This window comes from Lineus longissimus, chromosome 4 (genome assembly GCF_910592395.1).
Source record: "Lineus longissimus chromosome 4, tnLinLong1.2, whole genome shotgun sequence".
Classification (NCBI taxonomy): domain Eukaryota; kingdom Metazoa; phylum Nemertea; class Pilidiophora; order Heteronemertea; family Lineidae; genus Lineus; species Lineus longissimus.
Genome location: NC_088311.1, coordinates 13,753,073 through 13,778,576, shown reverse-complemented (window position 1 = coordinate 13,778,576; position 25,504 = coordinate 13,753,073). Strand labels below are relative to the sequence as shown.

Sequence of the window (25,504 nt, the reverse complement as noted above, 5' to 3'; positions counted from 1 at the left end):
GGGTGGCGCAGCTGGCCCAGTTCAATTTTCCATTAAATACAGAGCAGGTAGGTTAAATGGCGCCGCCGACGCCTTGTCAAGAAAACATGACACCCCGAACTTGGACTTCACACTCTTAGCCCAAGAGGAAGTTTCAGCTCAACTAGGATGCATCGCCAAGAGTTCTCTGATTCCCCAGGCCTTTAATACTCTATTCCAGGAAGCCATGCTCGTCTCAGCTCAATCCTTGGACGTTGCCCATCCACCCAGGGAGGCATCTGGCACATTACCTGCCTATTCTCCTCAAGAGCTCGCCAAATTGCAGTCAGCTGACCCAGACATAGGTCAGCTGAAGAAATATTGGCGTGGAGGTGAGTTTAAGACTGAAACCCGTAATGTAAAAGCGCTGCTCAGACAATGGGAGAGGTTGAGTGAGTCCAATGGCGTGTTATACCGACAAGTGGAAAAGAAAGGTGAGATGTTCATGCAGTTGCTTCTTCCAGTCTGTTTGAGAGAACAGGTCTTGAAACAATTACATGATCAATCAGGGCATCAGGGCATAGAATGGACAGGCATTGGTAAGGGCCAGATATTACTGGCCAGGGCAAGCCAAAGATGTAGAAACCCGCTGTCAGACTTGTGAACGTTGTACCATTGCCAAGACATAACAAAAGGTACGTCCTCAGATGGGTCATTTACTGGCTAGGCGACCTTTAGAGGTGTTGGCTATAGATTTCACAATCCTAGAAAAGGCATCAAATGGCTTAGAAAATGTCCTAGTTCTCACTGATGTATTTACAAAGTTCACTCAGGCTATTCCGTCCCGCGATCAGACTGCAAAAACGGTCGTGAAAGTTTGCTCAAAGACTGGTTTGTTAGATACTGCGTACCGCGGAGAATTCATAGCGACCAGGGACGCTGTTTCGAAGCTAATATCATTCAAGAGCTATGTGCCCTCTATGGCATAAAGAAAAGCCGTACAACACCGTACCACCCAGAGAGGAACGCACAGGCCGGGCGGTTCAATAACACTATGCATAACCTATTAAGGACTTTGGAGCCCCACCAAAAACGGGAGTGGCCCCTTTTCTTGCCCGAACTTGTTTTCTCCTACAATGGGGCCCCTCATCAGTCGACGGGCTACACGCCATATTTTCTTCTCTTTGGACAGGAACCCAGATTGCCCATTGATGAGATGATTCCTAATGAACTCCACAATTTGCAAACTCGTCACCCGGACGAATGGATCACACTGCATTACACCCGAATGAGTGAAGCACGGGAACATGCCAATACGGGTCTGGAGCAACAGGCTCTGAAGAGAGAACGGGCCTAGAAAAATGTGAAACCAGACCCCTTGGATGTAGGTACCCGCGTCTATCTCAGAAACTGGAGTTTACGTGGCTGACAGAAGATGCAAGACAGATGGTATCATGAACCCTATCGCGTGATAGTGAAGCCCCGGTCAAGAGAAGAGGTCTATGTTATCGAGCCGATCAACGGGGAGGGACCAGAAAAAACTGTGCATCGGGCAAACCTACTACGTTCACGTGACCTGGTTTTCAAGGCCACTGCCACCGCTAATGGTCCGCTCAACACAGAGGACACGCCTCTCAAGCCGACGAATCAACCAGATGTGCGCACACGCGTATATTCTGAATCTGAGCCTGATTCGGAGGACGATGAAATTGAGTTTGTAATTCCAGATGTTGATCAGCCGGAAGATGTTGGGATGGCTCCAGCCCAACCTGTAGTAGAGTTACCTGTTAACGTTGACCTTGATGAATGATGTTGATGTTGATGTTGATGCTGCGCCGAAACTTGATCAGGAACCAGTGCAGGATGACGAGGGTTCGGGATCGGATGAAGATGAAGCTCCTCCGATCCGTCGTTCAACTCGCAGCACCGCCGGTCAGCATTCCAACCCGCACAATGAGCCAAGATCCGTGGTGCAATCGGAGGTTTTGTTCGACGCCGCGCATCAACAGAACTTGATGACTGATTTTATGCGAGCACATTCTATGCTGGCTGAAATGTTACTTAAACAGGCAAAATAGGCTTGAATATTTTCATTTTAAGGACACTGTGAGACTTATTGCGATTCACAGAGAATAGACACTTATTATGTTATTTACATTACTCTCGTATCCAGGTTCAGTGATAGAGCATTATTATTTGTGTACACTACAGGTACATCGGAATGTAGCGTGATGCTATAAGTAGCACGGACGCGATTATTATTGTTTGTCTAGACAGATTTTAAACTTGTTGTGACGAGCGCGGTGGATAATATTATGTAATCTCCACAGGTATAATGTTTATCTTTACGGCGCTGCAGTGATCTCCCCTGTTGTTATGAGTTGTCCGCATATATATTATGGTATAATGTATATAGTTTTAAAAGGTTTTTTTTGCGCTTTAGTGTCGTTGAGGGCAACGACAAATTTAGTAGGGGAGTATGTGACCGGTGGCCCTGAAATGTATTGTGAGCAATATACATTTCCAGGCCAGTCACTGGCACTATCACTTAATACCTTATGCGCAGATCTGAGGAGGGATTCCAGACCTGAACTGCACTATGGAGAAGCAGGATGCCCCTGTGTCCGACGAAAATGTTCCAGAACTCTCGGAAATTGACCACCTTATAACCCAGTATTCCCATTTAAATAACAATAAGATATCAAACCAACATTCCACTTCACATTTCACGTATTTAGGATGGACGATTAGTAATACTATCGGACACGGGATCAGCGAACGTGTTTTTCTTTGTCTCTGTCTTCAAATCGATCCCGGTCGAGTACAGGTCTAACTCGGCATCGTGACCGGAGGAATGGTTCTCATCATCGGGAAATGTGTCTCAATCATTATATAGACAGCATATATCTCAATTATCAATATATATATAATCTTTATTTCTGAATCCATCGACCAATCGGAAGTAAACGAAAAAGAGTCAATGTGATGTTCTGTAAAATGGCATTGCGCACCGCGCAACACATGTCTTTGGTTCCTTATACTAATGTTACTTGAAGGATTCAACCTGTTAATTTTGGAGTAGCTATCGCTTATCTTTTAACATGTACCAGGTTTATTATTACTACTTTGCACCAGTGCTTACTTTGGAAACTTGGCCAGTTTCTATTACTTTATCCCTGTCGGTTTCGTACAGTGGAGTATTGATGTGAAGTCACTGGTTAGTCATCCCGGCTGCAGTGCGTGCCACTTGTTATTTTATGAAAGTAACTTCGATTCCGGATTTTCCATATTTGGTACAGCCTCGTTTTTAGTTACTCTGAACCATGAATGATTACTATTTTTAGACTTATCTACTTCTAACTTACTATGGAACCATTGACTTCGGTCAACGAACTATTTTGATTAACTTTTACATTTATTGTTCTTATGTCTTGTGGGCCGTTGTATTTGCAGGGCATACCCAGGACGAGTATTGATTCGGAAAACGAACAAACTAGAAATGCGATGTAATTGATTGTAAGCTGATGGAATGGGAATCTATATGTGAGATAAATATTCGATTGAGTGTCGTAACCTTAATTCATGTCGTCAAACTCTTTCCGACTCAGCAGCCCGAGAACTTGTATATATCACATGGAAGTAACGGAGGATGAAGTAGAGCTGATTCATGATGTGTATATAATATTACTACGAAGGAGTGACTTCAGACTTCACCCCACGATATAAGCCAGATATTGTAGGTTTGTGATCCACTTGTAAATGTAAAGTCTAGTCTCTTCAGTCAGTCGTTTGTGTACTGCAATGTCTAGTCTAATAAGTCATACAATTCTTTGACTGTAAAGGCTGCTTTAAATCGTCAAGTTTCTGATGTTTGTAATTTCACCTGAGAATTATTGTTCTGACTAATGATGAGTCAGTATTATTTGTGTTCCATTGTAAAGTGGACCGCTGTACTTTACTGTGTACTGGTGTTCCAGTGTTGTGGACTGTATTTGCTCAGTTTGTAACTGGTCATCTTAGGTTGCAAGCCAGTTTGTGATTTGTTGCATGCTTGAACCTCAACATTGTGAGTTGTTCTTGTGCTAGTTTGGTATACAGTACATATGAGCTTTCTGCTGCTCTGTCTTTCTATTCTCAGATATTTGTATTCTCTTATTTGTTACATTGGACATTGGATGGCCACCATGTCCAATGGGTGGGAGAATGTTGCAGAACTTGACTTGGGTCACCATGTACCTGTATGTTACTTATTACTCAGCGCTGCAATCTGGCCTTATACTTCTTAACTACATGAATGCATGATGTCACTTCCTGAATAAATTATAGAGCCTTCAACCAAGATTTTATCTATATGCTGTGTGTGTATTTTAGACTCTCCCAAATTTGACTAAATATGATATTATAACTTGGGCTTTTTCGAGAACGTAACTTATTGTAGTTACTCTTTCTATACTTTATTTAGCACAACACTTCTACCAGTGTTCCCTGGTCGATGTCAAGTGTATAAGCTTGGTTATTGTGATTCACTTCATTCCCACCACTGCCTGTAGCTGATATTCTGTGGTCACATGTGCTCACTTGTTGTCAATGGGCCTATCTCTCACTGAACGACAATAAAAGCCGAAAAACTGCATTGAAATAAGTGTTTCAAAAGAGTATATCTGACAACAAAGGGAATTAAATCTGCATGTAAATGGTTTGAAGTAAGCATTAGCTGTATGTGAACCACAACCTTAAGGCTTATCAGTGTTTATATGACATACATGTACGCAAACACTGTGCCTCGCACAAAGCGGGCGCAAGCTTACTATACGGCATAGCCCTTGATAAATCGCAGTTGTTATCAAAGGACGGGCAAGAGGGGGATCAAAAAGCACATCTTAGCCAATAGTTCTAAATGTCAATTACAAAATTTGAAAGAGCTATTTGTTACAGAGAAAAATTTGTATGCAAACTTTCTCATTCCCGAAAGCATAGCTGCATAATGTTTTCCCTTTTATTTCTTAAGCAGGTAGGAATTATTCCCAAGATACACAAACAGAACGCTCATCCCAATGTTAATCAGGGCAATTCTGATATAAAATGCCCACACAGGGCCTTTTTAAGGGGTCATTTCCGCCAAAACCATCAAAAGCAGAGAAACGTAATGCACTATTTTGCCAGTGTCTTCCATACATTCAGTCCCAACTCATTAGGTCCAAGATTACTTCTCCTCCAGTGACTTCACCATATAAGGACCTTCGAGTTCATATCCTATTTTCCTGTAGTAATTCCTAGTACCAACACCTGAAGAATAAAAGATCAAATAGCATGAGAAGTTATAAAACTGAGAGGCAAACAACATCATCAACAGATCTTTTTCATCTAAATGAAGGTGGGATGGGATTGCAACAGTTTCTAAGAGACACTTTTATCACACCTTTTGCTACTGGACAATATCATCTCCAAAAAAAAGAAGTATTTTTTGGTGTTTTTGGGACCTTTTTAAAGTGCAATATTTGACCAAAATCAGAGGCCAAATTGGCTGCGCCCAAAAAAGATAAGAATTCGAGCATGAGGACCTGAAATATTTCACCCCTTTCAGTCAAAATAGAGAGTCAGAATAGAGATTCCTCAAACAATGACGAAGTATTTGAGTTTTAAAGAACAAACCCTTTCCTTACGACCCCACCGCAGGTACTTGTAGTCAGCAGAGCGGTAGATGCAGTAAACCATTGATTATTTAAAATATACGGTGCTGCCGTCTTTGAATACCATATGGAACTTAAGCCAAAGTCGTGACGAATCAATTCCTTATCAAAAGAAAAAGGGGGCTGGTCACAATGGCGGTCATGCCGTTGTGATGTATCCTTGTTTTGAGTACCTACCATTAAAATAGTATCGAAAACAAGTCACTAATAAGCAAGATATTGCACTTTTTACCTTCTCAGCTTTGGCCAACTGTTGGCCATGTCGAGGATCAGATGAAACCAAATTTCAGCTTCCAAAAAAACCAATTTCCAAGATGGCCGCCTGGAGGCCAGAAAGAGGGTCATATAGCAAAAAGAGGAATACGTATGGGCATATTGCCCAAAGCTACTGTGGTGGGACACGAAGAAATAATATTGTATTGCCTCTACGATTCGTTTATTGTCGATATACACGTCTACTGATTGTATTAGCATCGATTTTCATCAAGAAATCTAAAATTTTTCAATCGTGTCTCAGTTCGTTGTTTGTCCCTTTCGTCGAATTCCGTCTTCGCCGTTGTCTTCGGCGTGGTTGTGCGTAGTAGCTTGCGACATCCCAGGGGACATCATAGACAGGCATGTCTTTTAAACGGTAACTTCTAAATGAACGCGGTAACTAGAACTTGTAAACGATAAACTTAATGCAAATGTCTTTGTTATACTGACATAAGATTCCAAATGCATGTCACAATGACATGATACACGTAGTCCAAAACACATGTCATACCTACACTGACATGATATACTTAGTCCAAAACACGTGTCATAACTATGCTGACATGATATAGTCCAATTAAGTGTCCAACAAATCGGTTCTATCCTCTGCCTTCATCAGCAGAATCAGTCGGGAAATAGGGCGTTTCAGGGCTAATCCGCTTGCCAATCGCACATCGACAATCCTAACAAGATTGTCGGTTCCAGGGTAGACGGCTACGACTTCGGCAATTTTCCAAGATCCTCGTTTTGCTTTCTCATCCACAACTAACACAATGTCATGTCCTTGGAGATTCTCTTCTTCTTTGGACCATTTGAGGTGAGGCGACAGCATGTAAATCGAGGTCATCCAGCGTCTCCAGAAATTGTCTACCGTGTTGTTGCAAAGCTGGCGACGTTTGTGATGGTTTCCGGTAAAAGGCTCGCATGGCACTTGTGGCGACTGTAAGATCGGCCTTTAACTGTTGAACACTGTCCTCTGCTCTCTGAGAGTCATTTAAATCATCCATGTAGAATTGATCGGTGATGACACGTTGAATCTCAGGATTTTCAGATGCATACTCCTGAGCGACGTGACGTAATGCCAGGACTGCGGCGGCGGGTGAAGACTTATCTCCAAATGTTACGGTTGTGAGTTCATAAACGGTAATGAGTTCTCCTGGGTTCGCGTGGTAAAGGTATCGGTGATAGCGTGCATCCTCTTTGTTTAGCTTTACTGCTTGGAACATCTTAGAGATGTCAGTGACGACACCTACTTCATATTCGCGAAAGCACAATCCAATGTCAAATATACTTGGGCTAACTACGTCACCCTTTGCTAGATAGTCATTTAGCGAGTGTCCTAGGTATCTAGCTTTACTGTCATAAACAACACGGACAGGTATGGTTACTGAGTCCTTTACTACAGCGAATTGCGGGAGAAACCACATTCCATGGCCGTCTTTCATATCCTGTTCAAGTTCAGCTGCGGGTACACGGCGTGCTACTCCTCGTTTCAACTGGTCCTCCATCTGTTTTGCATAGACTTCCCATTCTCGTGGTTACTTTTTAAACTGCTTCTCTAGGTTTAAAAAACGTTTCACAGCGTAGTCGTAGTTGTCTGGAAGACTAGTTGGCAATTTCCTCCACGGTAGGGAAACTTGGTACGTTCCGTCTTCTAGCTGGGTCAAACTTTGCTTCATGTTCTCATTGGCTTGTTGATTCTCTCGTTCAGCTTCGCATTTGCAGTACTTCGGTTGAACACCAATCTTGTCGATCCCAAGAAATCTTCGAGTTCACTAGTCGCAGTAAGTCCCGTAAAGTTGACAGCAGTGTTAGCGTTTCGATGCTCTGAACCTGAACCACCCTGTAGGTACCAACCCAGGGGACATCGTGCTGCCACCGGGTCGCGATCAGATGAACTGACAATCTTCTCGTCTGGGGTTAACAAGTCACTGTTATCAACACCTAAGAGAACATCAATGACTGGGCTGGTGGCTTCGGATATAACAACGTTATCTAAGTGGCGATAATTCTTTAAAAGTTCTCGGCGGATGACAGGTACGTCACCACAAGGTTTCTTCATTTCTAAGAATCGAGTTTGTCTAATGACATCGCCATCCCAACTTTGGATTTCACAATCAATCACTCTCAAGTTTCGACTGGTGACGGCGCCCCCAGCAGTAGTAATCTGGTAGTCTTGAGTGGCATCACTGTCCGTTGCTGGGAGTATGCCTTCCCTTACGAGAGAGACTTGACTTACCGAGTCAAGCAGAACTCGGACTGGATATTTCTTTGTCCCGGTTTTAACGTAAGCCATAACGGTAGGCAGAATGCATGAGGCTGCGCTTTTAGTTGATGACGATTCACTAGTAGCAAGAATGTTAGAGTTTTGTTGAACATTGAAGCTCGCTGCTGTTGGGTTCAGTGATGATTTCATCTCGAAATGGCGATAACCTTCATTACCATAAACTCGTGGGCAGATAGAGGAGAAGTGGGTATCGATACCACATGCAGGCACTGCGCAGGGCCTTTAGTTTTGACATTTTTCATGATCGAAAGGTACTTTACCAGCAGTGCAGTCATCGTGTCCACATGTGTGGCTGCGACAGAGCCTTTTCTGCATGTGCCCCCTTCCTATGGAACCAGCTCCCCCCTGAAATCAAATCAATCCAAAGTACCAATATTTTCTCCTTCAAGCGTCAGCTGAAGGCATGGCTATTCCGTGGAGCTTTTTGAGGAGTAGCGCCTTGAACACGTTTTTTCACGGTGGTAAGGCGCTCTATATAAATTTTACATTACATTACATTACATTACAAATGCCATTGGCGTTCATAACATCAAACTTTTCATTTTGAGTGAGCGAGCGGAACTTATTTCAACCCTTTATGAAATGGTTTGAGTTTTGCGGGTGTAACAGGCACCTTCTCTTTTGTCCTTGACCTTGGCTTCCGCTATTCTGGGTTGACGACATGGAGGTGTGATTCGTGGATTTACTGATGTGTGAATGCTGCGGTTTGTGGGGCGGTTTCGAAGAGGTTGAGTCAGCTTGACCCTTGAACGACTTTGACTGAATGTCAGGTGGGGGTCTGGCCTTCCTGAGAACCATCAATTGTTCATGAAGCCATTCCTGGAGGCCAGTCAACGAATCCTTGGCTTTCCCATCACGCACGGCATTCAAGAAACGAACGTGATGATCCTCGTGTAGTTTTCTGCGCAGTTGTGTGAACATGACTCATCCATTCAAGTCGGCGCTCATTCCTAACAATTCGAAATGAGTTGAAAAGTTATGAAAATTTTCAACGAATTTGCTCATGTGACCAATGTTGACGTTTCCCCGGTTATGATCAGGCTCAATTTTCTCTAGATCAGCGACCAGAGTGTCTACTAAGCGGTCAGTGTCACCATATTCACGATCTAAGATAGACCAGGCTTGGCCTATCGATGTACAGTTTTTGATCTTTCCCTTTTCTCTGGGCCGCTCCATAGACTCGCACAACTGATAAAAATGTTCTTTTGGGCCTTGGTGAAATATCGGAATTGTTCAGTGAAGTGTCTATAGTCTCGTAAGTCACCACTAAAGGTTGGAAATTTCAACTTAGCCATTCGAGACATAAGCGTGGTCTTAGCGGGAGTAGGATCGGAGGTTTTCGTGATTGTAGCATCAGGTTTCGGTTTAGCAGCAAGAATCTCCTCAGCTTTCCTCTGCAGATCATAGATTTTCAGCAGAACATTGCCACTGACGCGGGCAAAGTACTCGGCTTCTTCAGTTTCGATCTCGTTTTCAGCATCCTCAAGATCTTTAGCATCCGCATAGTTGGCCGGATTCAAAGCGTCTTTGGATAGGTTGATCACAAAGTCATTTATTTCACTCAGATTGTCATAATTTAGCCTTAGTCGGGTGGCTAATTCTCGAAATTCAGTCTCTGGGAGTCCTTCTGGTTTCCCTAAAAGAGAGTCAGCTTCCTTAGTCTGGTTTGTGATAGCTCTCGCCTTTTTGGCGTCTTTTGGCATTTTTGGTTCGTCTGTCATGATGATGACCGGTTCAGCGTTCCATAGACTTTTGTTTGCAACAGCGTGGGTCCATTTCGTTTTTGACGACTTAGCATTCCATGGATTTTCGTTCACGACAGCGTGGTCCCGTTTGGATCATTAGTTTACCGTTTATTTGTTGACGTGATTGAAAAAGCTGTGGTGGGACACGAAAAAATAATATTGTATTGCCTCTACGATTCGTTTATTGTCAATATAAACGTTTACTGATTGTATTAGCATCGATTTTCATCAAGAAATCTAAAATTTTTCAATCGTGTTTGAGTTCGTTGTTTGTCCCTTTCATCGAATTCCGTCTTCGGCGTGGTTGTGCGTAGTAGCTTGCGACAGCTACCATCACACCATGTTTCAGCCATCTAGCCCTAGCAGTAACGAAACGTGCTCTGCTAACAGATGACGACAGACTACAAACGCCACGGTATCGTAAGAGTCCCAGAGGTGAGCTAAAAAGTATACATTCTGATAAATTACCACCATATTAGCATTTTGAGAGAACATAGATACATGAGAGTACATAGATGCATGATCACATGAAGTCTGGTTGCAATCAAATCATTAGCAGTAAGAATCACTATCCACATTTCGTTAACTCAAAAATAACTAATGACGGGAATTAACCTTTCAAATTGTGCACCTAAAACCGCAATTATACGTAAAACAAGCTGGTACCTAGTAATCCATGTAATTCAAACCAAATTCTCACCCGCTATTGCTATAGTGAAATAAGGTAATTTACGTGCCTGATAAACCTAGCATAACCTATGTCCTGTCTTAGATGCAAACCCGCATTATTTAAGACAGACAAGAGGAACAATATTATAAAGCCGTTGTTCTGCATGGAAAAGACCAATTATCAATACAAAGGTGTGTAGGACAACTAACTCATTTAGCTCTTAACGTTCAGTAATATGTCACGCAAAAACACAACACCCAGAAAGATGAGAGCATATGAAATATACAGAGGGTCCAACTTTGATGACAAGCGGAACAGTCCGGTCTCTTTTTGACACAACTTCTCATTCTTCTCTTTCATGCAAAGTCCATTCACACAAGCAGATGAAAAAACCACACAGTCACACTAAAAAGTTGTAAAAAAACTAGAAAAACCCACACACGTAAGCACACAAAAACTATGATACTGTGGCGCACTTGGAACATACACAATGTGCAGAAACAAACATGCTTATTAAAATGAGGATTACTTGGAACAATAATAATGTTTCATAGGCCTACTGGAATTGCCTGAGTCACACCGTCAAACAGTCAGATGGACGAATTGGTCACACACACCCTGGGATGTGTCCGGAGTGCCAACACGCAAGCCCCCAAGGCACAGCAACGTAAAATGCACCCTTAGCGCATCCATTTCTCGGTAGCCATGCCCTTAGCAATGGCGAAGCTTATCTGCATGTGTCCGTCGTTATCCTCCGGATTGGTGTTGCATAGTCACAGTGAAATCATCGCGGAAGTCCTTGACCAAGAAAGGTCCTGTCCAAGGTCTATGTATCTCCCCTAACCCTTTCGCTGCGGATGTACGCATTTTTGCGACCAAAGAAAATTTCCGATCTGTGCGGATGTACGCAGAACTGCGACTTGGGAGAGACCTGAATCAGACGATGTTTTCAATAGCAAATTAGTACAGTAACTTGTCGCTAGGTGTCCTGCCATGTTGTTTACCGCTAGAACTTCCAATTTCTTGGTGAAAACTTCGGTGTTTTTATTCAAAGTTTAGGCGATATTTTGAGTCCAAAGTTTTGTAAACAAATTTAAATGCCTCAGTCACGTGTTCGACGAACTGCAGAATCAATAATTGATGAAATAGTGAATTCGAGGCGTTAGAAGACGAGTCTGATTAGTGATTATGATTCTGAACATAATGCCGATGTACACAGCGTGCATGGGGATTGAAAGTGTGCATGATTCAGGGTCCGAGGGGATGATAGTGATAGCCTGGGTCAAGATGAAAAATGGTGTTTTTCTCCTCGTTGATTAATACTAATTAGCGTTATTTAGTTAATTAACATAATTTCAGGTGATTGACAAATGCATAATTTGAAAGTCAATGCTGTCCCCAACAACCTTTTCCGATAGTCCAAAGCTCTATCTCTTCTCCTTCAGGCTGTATATTGGCCTCAAAGTTACCTATGTTAAAATTGGGTTTTACAGTATTTTGGGGGCAGCAAGGAATCAATATTGAAATAATTTTGAGCGGCGCAGCGAAAGGGTTAAATGTCTTCCTAGGGTTAAAATACCAAACAAAATCACCATTACGCAGGCTGTAGTACTTTGGGTTGCGAACTGCATACTGTGACTTTTGAATCCTCTGAGCCTTTCAGAGATGGTTTCTAACAATGCTGTAGGCTTTATTGGATCTAGACTCTAGTGGTCTTACGTGGTCAGGAACGGATGCTGAAGACTCGGATGGTACGGTGTACAATAGGTCCATGGGAACCTTCATATCTCTGGACGTCATCATGAAGTGAGGAGTTTTGCCAGAACTACTATGAACTGATGATCTCTAGCCATGAGGAATAACGGTAACATCGTGTCCAAGTCTCCGACCCTCTGTTTGTGGTCATGCACGTAGGACTTTAACATACTCTTCAGGATCTTGTTTTCAACCAACCCATTACTTTTTGGTTTGTAAGGGGTCGTAAAAGAGTGATCAATTGCAAGTTTCTGTAGAAGTCGCCCATACAGCTTAGATACAAACTGGGCTTTGCGGTTGCTATGGATTATGTACATGCCCCAAAACCAGATAGCAGGTCTTTGATAATGGCCTGGCAAATTTCTTCTGTTTCCATTGTCCTTAGTGGTGCTGCCTCCACCCACTTGGTAAAGTTATCCTCCATGGTTAGACAGTATCGATAACCCTGTGGTGTTTGTCGGAGTGGGCCAATTATATCAATCGATACTCGTTCAAACGCCTCACTGAATAGTTGCTGTGTCAAGGGTACATGTTGTTTCTTATGAGGTCGCTTTAAATATCGCAAGTTTCGCAATGGCTAACAAATCTCATGACATCACGTCGCCATCCAATCCAATAGAATCTAGCCTTTACTCGCTCTAGTGTTTTATAAGTTCCCAGATGTCCAGCAGATGGGTCGGAATGTAACCTTTTGATTGTGTCTGCACACAGTATCCGTGGCAATACTAGCTGCATCCTTGATGGCTTACTTGGAACTTCCAATCTTCGGTACAACACGCCATTTTCTACAGTTAGCCTTCACCAATGCTGCCGGAGGGCTTTTTCACTGAGGTTCTCTGAAGAAATAGAGCGGTAACTTGGGTATTCAGATGTTGTTAACTTCAACGGGAGTATTGGCGCAATGTCTAGGTTGCTTTTCTAAAGATTGGCTAAATCGGAAACAAATGAGGACTTCTCTGGTTAAAATGGGTCAACAGGGGGATATGGTGATGTAGGAGTAACTTAGGCTTGCTTGCGAGATTGAGCTCGTGTTGTTACCTCAGCACAACCCAACATAAGTTCATCTATGGTGTCTTCAACAGCTTCGTCCGTATCCTCAGTGTGGCTGCATTGGGGAACATCTACTGACTCCTTTAGGCAGTATTTCCTAGGTTTCCCATGTGGACGATGTGGCTCCTGTACTTCATCTCTCCCACACTGATCACATGTCAGTCGGCTCATGTTGTCAGCGTTTACATGTTGTCGACCTGGGCGTTGTACAGTGGCGAACTTAAATTGAGACATAAATAACTGCCATCGTTGAATTTGCTCGTTGGCATCGGAAAGGGTGAGCATTTGGCTTACAGCGGCAGTGTCTGTCCGGTTGAGGAAGTCCTGGCCATACAGGTAGGGTTTGAAATGCTCTACTGATTTCACAACTCCGAGGAATTTGCGTTTCCTGATGCATTATTTCCCTTCAGCATCTGACAGCAACTTTGAAAAATATGCGATCCCCATCTCGCGTCCATTTTGGATTTGACTCAATACAGCAGCTACTAGACCCGTGTTGGATGCATCGGAGTCCAAGATAAAGTTCCCTCCTTTCACATCTGGATAAGCTTATACGAGTGCGTTCGTAGGCGCAGCTCTCGTGGTATACAGTCCAAACCAACTTGCTGTCCGCCTTCGTCACTGCATAGAGTGTTGATGCAATTTGACTCATATGTCTAATGAATCTTCTGTAGTAACCAACAAATTCGAGGAATCTCCTAACCTCAGTTCTAAATTTGGATACAGGTACTTTAGCAAATGACGGCCATGATTCAAGTGCTGATATCTTTGTTTTCAATGGTCTAATTCCCTTCTCGGACTCCAGATGACCCAAGTATTCCACTGTTTTTTGGAAGAGCATACATTTGCTTGGCTTGATCTTCAGATTGGCCTGCTGAAGCTGTTCTAATACTGCTTGAAGGTTCTCCAACATCTCTTCAAACAATCTACCAAAAACTAGTACGTAGTCGAGATAAAGTAAACACTTCTCCCATTGCAAATTCCTGAGGACAGTTTCCATAAGTCTCTCGAATGTCGCCGGCGCAGTACATAAACCGAAAGGGAGAACATTAAAGTGGAATAAACTGCCATTCGTCGAAAATGCAGTTCGTTCCTTATCTTTCTGTGATCTAAGAGGAACTTGCCAGTAGCCAGCATGGAGATCAATTGAGCAGAAGTATTGGCTTCCGTGTAGAGAGTCTATACAATCATCAAAACCTGGCAATGGATATGCATCAGATTTAGTCAGGGAGTTCTGCTTATGAAAATCGACACAAAAGCAACTAGTCCCGTCCTTCTTGCTGACTACTACTGGTGCACTGGCCCATGCGCTATCTGAGGACGACATGATATCCCTTGTCAGCCCGTCCTTCACCGCATCACGAATTTGTTCCTTTTTTTGTATCCGTAATGACGCAAAGGTAGTCTGAATGGCTTCGTCTACCCGGATCGATGGTATGAGACATGAAGTCTGTCTCCACAATGTCAGTCGGAGACTGTGGAAAAGAAGACCCTTTGAATTCAATCGGTCTTCCAAAAACTAGCACGTCGTTGAGATAAAGTAAACACTTCTCCCATTGCAAATTCCTGAGGACAGTTTCCATAAGTCTCTCGAATGTCGCCGGCGCAGTACATAAACCGAAAGGGAGAACATTAAAGTGGAATAAACCGTCATTCGTAAAAAACGCAGTTCATTCCTTATCTTCCTGTGATCTATCAGGAACCTGCCAGTAGCCAGCATGGAGATCAATTGAGCAGAAGTATTTGCTTCCGTGTAGAGAGTCAATCATCAAAACGTGGCAATGGATATGAATCAGATTTAGTCAAGGAGTTCAGCTTATGAAAATCGACACAAAAGCAACTAGTCCCGTCCTTCTTGCTGACTACTACTGGTGAACTGGCCCATGCGCTATCTGAGGACGCATGATATCCCTAGCCAGCCCGTCCTTCACGGCATCTCGAATTTGTTCCTCCTTTTTGTATCCGTAATGAAGCAAAGGTAGTCCGAACGGCTTCGCCTCCCCCGTATCGATGGTATGAGACATGAAGTCTGTCTCCCAAATGTCAGTCGGAGACTGTGGAAAAGACCCTTTGAATTCAATCAGGATGGAAGCCAGCTTGTTATTTTCGGCACATGAATCCTCGTACAGTTTTTCAAGATGTGATTGCATCTTCTCTTTGAACTTGATTAACAACTCGTCATCTGGGATCTGGGAGGAGGTTCCCATTGAGGCTGCACAGGTTGAGGCCTCAGGCTCAACATCCTTCTTCATCTTTGCGGGAAATGCATACCCGACAATCACTCCTATAGGCAGAGTGATCTCCTGGTAATAGCGTTGAAATTTGCCATATATGCCTCCATGTCCAACTTGGTCTCATCAAACACTGGTAACTTCAGATGCCTTCGCCCATGCGATGCCAACATGGTCGAGTTGTTACTGGTATTCCCAAATGAACAATTATAATAATTGTTTACCACTGGAGCACTTTTTCCTTGATAGGTTCCTGTTTGACACACACCCTGGCGGCTGGGAACAATTCAGTCAGACCAGGGGTAGCGTCTTCCGTAATAGGCCTACTAATACGCTCCTGTTAATGTCGGGTTTATTCCCCGCCCCGATTTCATGTATGAACTCACGTCCGAACCGTTCGACAAATGAGTGTCCTGCCACTAATATACACGACATACCTTGCAACACTTCACGTACACATGTACAGTCTCAGTATGGGCTATGCCTATTGCCTGTAGGCTACAGATTCTGCAAAGCTAGGTCATCATCTTTACACACTAATTTCTGCAACAATCCTCGCAAATCTAACTTCTTAGCAGTCCTGCCAGAGTCGGCCAGATGTAATGTTCATTTGGTGACCCCCAAAGGTACCATAATCCGTTGCAGAATGTAAATAACAACGATAATCCGGGAATACAATCACACAGCTTTATTCTCTTCCGGGATGCTCTACAACCTAGATGGCAGCACCAACCGGTGTATACGAAAACTTAAAGGAGCCACTGGCCTCATGGCCTCATGGCCTCATGATACAGACGCCACAGTATCGAATAAGCTTCCAAAAGGTATGCTAAAAACTGTCTTAGCTTAGTTGATCATAATCACGTTAGCTTTAACCCTTTGAAGACCACACCCGCCACTACTCCAACTCAACTAGAAGCATGGTTGATTTTTCAAAATAGAGACTTTGATGAACAAAGATTTTACAAAGATTGGAAAAGTTATTTTGTTCTTAGGACGCTATATATTTGGGCTAATTTCGATGGAACTTTGACAAACTGATTATTAGGTCTGTGACTATATGAATATATGAGCAGTTTTTGCAGTGAAATGTCTCATCTTAGGTAGAGATTAATACTAGTATATATACTACGCTTAATAACATTATTTAGTGTAGCTAGGACGCTGGAAGCACGGTTGATTTTCGAAAATAGTGACTTTGATGAACAGAAATTTTACAAAGATTATCAAAGCTATTTTGTTCTTAGGATGCTTTATGTTTTGGCCAATTTTGTTAGAACTTTGATAGACTAATTATTTGGTTTATGACAACATGAATATAGTTCAGCAGTTTTTGCAGTGAAATGTCTCATCTTACAAAAAAACAGGATTTGTAAGCACTCGCTTTGCATTAATTTAGAAAATATAGTGTTTCAATATTGGTCGAAGTCTTGCCTAAATTTAGTTGAAACCACTGTCAGAGTGAAAAATTTGATTGCCTGAACAAGAATATATATGCTATTTTACCTAGAGTTCATTTATCTTTGTAAAAAAATGGTTTTATAAACCCCACTTTCACAAAGAAACCTCAAAAACGAGTGAAATGTTGCAAACGTTATTCTGAGGACGCTTTGTGTTTGGGCTAATTTTGTTCAAATTTTGACTGACTGATGATTGGGTTCGTGTGAACATGAATATATGAGCAATTATAGTAGTGAAATGTCTTATTTTACAAAAATGAAATGGCAAGGAGTCATTGTGCTCACCGCACAGATAGTTTGTGGTGAGGAATTTATCCTGGTTAACCCTCTTGATACCGAATTGTTTTAACATTTAATTACACCTCATTACCGGATTCTTTTTAGGTGTCACCCTCATAAATTGTGTGTCTTTTCTAACAATTCATAGCTCATTGGCTGTTGGAGCTAGAGCTTTGGATAATTGATATTGTTTTAGGGTTTTTCCTGTTCTTTTAGATGGACTAATTGTAATTTGTGAACTCAGATGTATTTTTGGATAAAATCCTTGTTTTTTCAACAAAAACGTGCACAATTTCCCAAATTATGTAACAAATTTATTTTTGCTATTTTTTGGGGGAAATAAACTCTGAAAATGCAATTGAACACATGTGTAATCTTATTTCCTGCAGTTTCTCTGCATCTTATGTCACTTTTGGGGGGTTTTGAGGAATTTTTGACCCCTAGAATACAAGTCCAAATTGGCCTACCAAAAGCAAAAATGCCATGATACCACAACAATGGATGCAGTGATATTACTGCAACACAGCATCATTCCTGGCAATTCTAAACCCATCCTTCTGCTATTTTAGATGAGAAACAGTGCTTTACTTGCTCTAGCATTCAAATATTATCTAGGGGGTGGCATTTTTCCCAAATTATCTATAAAAAACAGAGTGTCACAGATTAGAATTGACAGTAATGAGTGATTAGTTTTACTAACTCCTCTACTGCTGGAAGTTCTCCTGCCAGTATCTCTTGTAATCAGCTTTGGAATGATATAGATCATGGCATGGCCAGTCACAGAGAGGAATGCTTGGCTGACAGGGCTTGCACCCCCTGTTTGTTCGCTTACGGTGAACGTACTGGCTCTACGATCCTGGTGTCCTCAACTTACGGATGGTGCACACTGCACAGTCTGGTCGTCCCTCTGCTTTGCCAAGAAAATGTGGAAGCCCATCCAGCCTTTGTGGTGGGTCAACCAATCCAGCAGGATGACCAGATTTTTCTTTTACCCTCTGATATCCAATCAAAAGTCCATGGCTAATTTTGAGACAGAATGATTAGCTAGTCATCCTGTCAGCTGCTGGTACAGATGCACAGTAGAGGAAGTAGGCATTACTGAGAGCTGTAGTAAGTAAATGTATAAATATCTCCTTCCACCACTTGATAGATCTGTGATCATGGCAGTAGTAAGTATTATTCTGATCAGCTTTGTCAACTCCTCCCATATATGTGTTGAAATGATCTATTGCATCTGACTTATGGACAGTTCGAAATCCGCCAGCATGGTCCCTTGAACGAATACGCTTCTCAGTGACACCATCATCATCTACTGTGGAGAGCAAGCTGACAGGTCTTTTATCATACCATCCAATGGCTAAAAGGCTCCTGTCTTTATAAAACCTGAACATAGGAAATAATTCTTGCAGTCTTGCTTTAGCAGTACTTGTCTTGAACTTGGCAAGGTCTGGAGGATTCCCTCTCCAGTTACACCGGACTGTGCCACATCCACCAATTTTTCAGTCTCGCTCGAGCCCAATATGCAGTTCAGTACTTGTAAAAAAATTATCTTAGTAGACAACTTGGCCTTCTTGACAGTCTGCAGTAAGATCCAATACAACCCGGCTCCCCAAGAGGTTACATGACAGAGTCATGTGTACCAAATTTCAAGTTCATAGCTTTAGCGGTTAAGAAATGTGCCCTAGTTACACTCAAATAGCCAATTCACACCATTTGACCTCTGTGACCTTGAAAATGTAGTCAAATCGAAAAGTCGTAGGATATGTGATGTATCCTTGCTCTGAGTACCTACCATAAAAAACTGATTGAAAAAAACAAGTCACTTTAAAGCGAGATATTGCACTTTTTGCCTTTTTTAGTTTTGGCCACCTGGTGGCCAAGTCGGGTATCAGATTAGACCAAAATTCGGTGTCTGAATTAACATGATGTAGGGAGTCATGTTCACCAAATCTCAATTTCATAGCTTAATTGGTTAAGAAACGTGCCATAATTACTCTCAAACGGATAATTTACGCCATTTAACCCCTGTGACTTTGAAAACTAGGTCAAATGAAAAAAACCCATATAATATGTGATGTATCCTAGCTAGGAGAACCTACCATTGAAATGTTATCGAAAACGAGTCACTCATAAGAGAGATATCACACTTTTTAGGTTTCCGCTTCTGGCCCCCTGGTGACCAAGTCAAGAATCTGATTGAGCACATTGAGTTGGTGTATTAGGAAAGTGAAGTGTTTTTCAGACAACCCCGGGCAGCTGGTGTCATAGATGACTGGGTTTAGTTCACATCGTGAAACAGTTATTGGTCTGTTATGCCTGCTGTACACGTCATCTTTTTCTACCCACATAAAAAGTTACATGGTTATTACTCAAAGTGTTCTCGTTAAAATGAGCGAAAACGAAAAGTTTACAGACGGCTAATGGATGCACAGACCGGACAGACGCATGGACGGGACGAACAGACATCGGTAAAACATAATTCCTCCGCAATGCATTACGAATTGGCGGGGGCATAGAAATGAATTTGACGAGAAAAATGGTTTTCCTCGCAATTGACGGAAACCGATTTCAAGCACACCGTCCTGGTGGCCATATTGACAATCAGAACAAGCCAGTTTTCGAAAGGAACCTTCTTCCAGTCACCCCCAATGCAAATACCAAAAATAAATTTGATCGGAAGAACTGTTCTCCTCGAAATTGACGGAAACTGATTTCAAGCACAACGCCCTGGTGGCCATATTGACGATCGGAATGAGCCTGTTTTCGAAAGGAACCTTCCCCTAGTCACCATCAAGGTACATAGCAAAAATGAATTTGATCTGATGAACAGTTCTCCTCGAAATTGACGGAAACCAATTTCAAGCACGCCGCCCTGGAGGCCATGAGAATCAGAACGAACCGGTTTTCAAAAGGAACCTTCCTTTAGTAAAGGTCAACCCACAAAAAAAGTTTCGTGGTTATCACTCAAAGCGTTCTCCTCAAAATGAGCGGAAACGATAAGTTTACAGACGCCCAACGCATGACAGACATCGGTAAAACATAATGCCTCCGCCATGCTTTACGCATTGGCGGGGGCATAACAATTCTTCACTCGCGAAAATATTCTGCCGCGAATATGTCCACCGTGAGGCTTTCCCAAAAATGTTATGCCTCGGATATTTTCAATTCTACAGTCACAACTTCGCACGGCAACTGAACATATTTGAATGATCAGTCTGGGTGCGCAAAACACTGCGACTTGCTTGAGTTTTGGGAACGCCAACTAATCGGCAAAGCCAAGGTGCTTCATCAAACGATGAGAAACAGGCGAGATCGACAAAAATGCCTCATTTTTATTGCTCAAATTGTCTCTCACATCTCACAGTATGTTGAAATGACTCACGCTTGTACGAGGAATATATTTAGTGCTGAATATGACTTGATCCGAGGGCCCGTACTGTGTATACTAGTCACCTGAAGATTAGCCAAATTAGCCCCTCTGCTCCTGCCTATAGTCCCCCTTGGGGCCAGCCATAAGTGATTATCATTTAGAAAAATACATGTAAATACATACATAATATACATACTCACCCGATATCACAGCCATTTTTATGGATCCATGTTCATCGAATGCAATACGCTCAGCTTCTTCCATCAATAACATACCAAAGCCCTGTAAAGAGATGGAACAACTGACTGACAGTACCGTTGTGTGTTGATGAGCCCTCTCCATCAGGGCACTCAAACAAGTGACCTGGTGTAAGTAAGTCAGGAGGGGCTGTGATGGAGATGTAAAGAGATGGAACAACTGATTCACGGAGTGCAGCACCGGCACATCCAGAAATTGAAGTAAGGAAATGGTTTGAAGAATATTATTTAATTATAATGGAAAGGTGTAAGGCATGACCAGTGACAATGTGGCAGTGTTAGGCTGGCCAGAGAATTGGGGCCAAATAGGGACCTACCCAACTAAAAGACCTTTTGACTGATGTACTGAATTTAGGTAATTGTAATTGTTATGATTGGAACATTTGTAGTAAATTTTAGTGTAGAAGTTGGGGGTTTTAGATTGAAAATTGGTGAAAGCAGGAAATATTGTGGTTTTAAAATGGTGGCCAAATTGCAACTGCCAGATGGCAGCACCGAATAGAAAAAAAGAGAGGTTTAGAAATAGAGAGGTCTAGAAAGTTGGACAACATAGCCACCGCCCTGACAGAGTCATGCCTATACGTAATGTATAATGTAATGCCCATTTGCTCTAGAATCTGAAAGACGATGCATGAAGACGAAGACCACAAACGAAATTGGTTAGGCGAAGCTGTACCAATTGCGCAAACGTATCATAATCACATTTGATTAAGTAAGGCTGTACCAAATGTGTTGACCGTTTCATTATCACTATTGGTTGAGCCAGGCTGTACCAATGTGTTATGGTGGTACCAAGGCGCGAATATTTTACAGCGAAGCTTGGAGTCTGTGCTTCAGTAGAGTCCAATCACGCGCATGGTTTTCCAATGTCTCAACAGCGATGTACCGTACTGAATGTACTAGAGAGTTCGTCAGAGACGTTCAAGCTTACTGGCAAGAAATGTAGTTAGTCCAACGTATTAACATAAATCCTAGAAAGTCCGTGAATTCAACACTCAACATATGTCCCAAATATGGCACAACCTCAGAAACTCCCATCCACTCTCAACATTACGTGTGCCGAGCCAACCCTGCCAAGCCATAAAGAACACCAGTTTCAAATCTCACAAGAAGAGACTTGAGAACTAGAAAAAAGGTCATGATAACAATTTACCATGTAAAGCATTCGATATAGGCCAGGAAAGGAGGCAATAAATAACGCTGAGCAAGGACCGACATTCCGAAACTGTCCCAACACACAACTCCTTGAAGTTGTATGGTCATAAAGGTACTAGATATGAGTGAGAGGTTACCAGCACATCACTCAGTGACAGCACTTTGCACTTAGCACTTAGCTGCTGGGCGCACGTATGAAGAGTTTCAGGTCTTGACTTTGACAGTACGAATTCTTCCGTCATCTCCTGGGCAGACATCTTCGACCCGGGCTAATTCCCAGCTTCCTCTCGGTAATCCATCCTCCACTAGCAGTACCAAGTCACCGACAGCTAAAGATCTCTGCTCCCGGGTCCACTGATGGCGTAGGGTTAAAGACGGTAAGTATTCCTTTAACCATCGCTGGCAGACATGATTGGCGACTACTTGAGACTGTCTCCAACGTCTACGGCTCTTGATTTCACGATCGGAGAATTCATCTACAGGAATAACATTGCTTGCTCTGCCCAAGAGAAAGTGGTTTGGTGTGAGAGCAGTAAAGTCACTTGGATCGGTGCCATTATGTGTTAATGGCCGACTATTCAACGTGGCTTCGACTTCAATGAGTGCTGTCCTAAGTACAGATTCTGCGACAGTTTGTTTAGACAGCGTGGCTTTGAAGGCTGTCTTGACGGAGCGTACCAATCTCTCCCACGCTCCCCCAAAGTGAGGAGCTGCTGGCGGGTTGAAATACCATTGTATCCCTTGAGGAGTAAGATGGCTGAGGATCTCGGATTGGTCCAATCGTTGAAGACACTGTTTCAACTCTGCATTAGCGCCTTTGAAGTTCGTACCGTTATCGCTGTGGAGAGTCTTGGGCTGGCCTCTGCGACCGATGAAGTTCCTCAAGCAGAGTAAGAAATCGTCTGTCTCCAATGACTCCACCAATTCTATTTGAACAGTTCTCGTTCCTAGGCACGTGAAAAGACAGCCTCATCGTTTTAAGGTGGTTCTTCTGACTCGTACCTGCAGCGGGCCAAAGTAGTCAACGCCGGAATGGTAGAATGCTCCAGCAGCGACTGACAATCGACTTGATGGTAAATCAGCCATGCGGGGAACTGCAGGTTTGGCACGGCGGATCCTACACAGCAGGCATTCAGAAATCAGTCTTCTTGCTAAGACTCGTGCGTTGACTGGCCAAAACTTCTGACGTAATTCAGCAATCAGATGTTCACATCCGCAGTGTAGCAATCTCTTGTGTACGGCAATGAATAAGAGTCTCGCAACTGCATTATCTGTTGGTAAGACGAGCTGATGCTTTGCTTCAGACGGGATGTTGGCTTTTCTCAGGCGTCCTCCAACTCGTAGATGTCTGCCATCAAAGAAGGGAGAGAGTTGTGACAAACGACTCTTGTTCTCAACGGGTGCATTTATCTTCAGAGATTCAATTTCCTTGCCGAACTTCTCCTTTTGAACTTCCTGGACCCAACAAAACTCAGCTTCCTCCAGTTCTTCAACGAGTAGCACTGCTGTCTTGATCGGCTTAATGTCTCTTATCAGGGATGCGAAATTTCTCAATGCTCTCAGGATCCATGCCGTGCATTTTTGCAATCTTGACCATGATGAGAAATGAGTATGGTCGACCAAATCGCTGAGCCTAACATTCCTGAGGAGCGCTTCCCCCCTGGCAGTGTCGTAAGCCATCGTCTGAAGTATGACTGGTTTGCTTTTGACCTCTGGATCTATTCTGGTAGGATTACTAGCAGCATGATTCAACACCTCTTCTTTCTTGGGCCAGCTCTCTGGGCTCTTCAACAGGAACCCAGGACCACAAAACCATACATGACTGGCAGATAAGCAGGAAGCAGGAAGCCCTCGTGTGCAATGATCAGCTGGATTACTTGACGTAGGGACGTAATGCCATTGATCTATCTGCGTCAGGTCTCTTATCTCAGCAATGCGATTGGCTACAAATGGCTTGAACCTTCGAGCTTCATTCGCGATGTATTGAAGTACGGTAGTAGAATCTGTCCAGTAATGTTTGTTGACTTTAAGTGGCTCGAATTCCCTTTCAAGTGTCTCAGCAAGTCTAGTGGCTAGAACTGCTCCCTGCAGCTCCAATCGCGGAATGGACAAGGCTGGCTTCAAAGGCGCAACATGGGTCTTGGCTGCTAAGAAGATGCAGACGATGTTGCCTCCTTCAGTGATGTATCTGATGTAGGCAATGGCACCAAAGGCATGTTCGGAAGCGTGAGAGAAGAGATGAAATGACAGATCATGAGCCTTGGAGGTAAATTCTGGATGGTGTCTCGGCAATCCAAAGACATGTAATGACTCCAGTTCTGACATCCATGCGATCCATTGATTCTGCAAGGTTGACGGCAGCGTGTCATCCCAGTCCAGGCCAGCTTTCCAAATTTCCTGGACCAGACATTTGGCTCGAATGATAAACGGGGCCAAAAATCCGCATGGGTCAAAGATGGAACTAACCATGCTGATCACTTCTCTCTTGGTTGATGCAACTTCCTCTGACTTGACAGTGTAGATAAAGCAGTCTTCCGTTATGTTCCATCCCCAACATAATGTTCCAAGCCCCAATGTGCGCTGCACGGCTATTGCGTCCCATTCGATGTCGATATCTTGAACAGCTCTCTCAGTAGCCTGGATACTCTTCATGACCTCTTTGCTGTTTGACATCCATTGGCAAAGACGAAAGCCTCCCAATCTTAGCATCTCAATCAGCTCCCGGCAAAGATTCATACCAGTAGCAGTGTCCTCGACAGATGTAGATAAATCATCCATGTAAAAATCTCTCAATACGGTTTCTACTGCCTGTTTGCTGAATTGCTTATCGTTGTCTCTAGCTGTACGTTGTAGAGCATAGTTCGAGCATGTCGGCGAATCGGCTGCCCAGAAAATATGGATGGTCATCTGATATGTATCGGGGGGTCCTGGTTTCTGTAGGTCCTCCTTCCACAGAAAACATAAGGCTTCTGAGTCGACATCTGGCACCTTAACCTGGTGAAAAAATCCTTTGATATCGGCAACCAGGGCTATAGCCTATAGTCTGAAGCGTTGTATAACAACAAGTAAGTTGTTGAGCAGATCTGGACCGGTCAGCAATGACTTATTGAGGGAGGAGTCGTGGAATGTAGCTGCGGCATCAAACACTACTCTCACTTTTCCTGGCTTGTAGATGTTAGTGACGCCGTGATGCGGAATGTACCAAAGACGAGGTGATGATTGATCTGGTGCGGGAGATTTCTTAGCTTGGCCCAGGGCAATGTAACCATTTAGAGTTTCCTGGTAAATCTGCTTGAAGTTTGGATCTTGACTGAACTTCTTCATCAGGGTATAATAACGTCG

At 43.1% G+C, this 25,504-nt stretch overlaps 1 protein-coding gene across 6 annotated transcripts in view; it reads right to left on the bottom strand.

The window, feature by feature from the left end:
- LOC135485889 (elongator complex protein 3) overlaps positions 1 to 25,504 on the bottom strand; it is a 680,015-nt gene that overhangs the window by 311,082 nt on the left and 343,429 nt on the right. For 2 of the 6 annotated variants that reach the window (XM_064768244.1, XM_064768246.1), the window contains 2 exons: positions 20,951 to 21,032; positions 2,947 to 5,244 (listed from right to left, as the gene is read on the bottom strand). The exons of the other annotated variants lie outside the window; for them this stretch is intronic. In XM_064768244.1, the coding sequence (XP_064624314.1) occupies positions 5,162 to 5,244; positions 20,951 to 21,032 (165 nt within the window). In that variant the 3' untranslated portion in view covers positions 2,947 to 5,161. Of the gene's footprint in view, positions 1 to 2,946; positions 5,245 to 20,950; positions 21,033 to 25,504 lie in introns of those variants that run through there. 6 annotated transcript variants of the gene reach the window in all.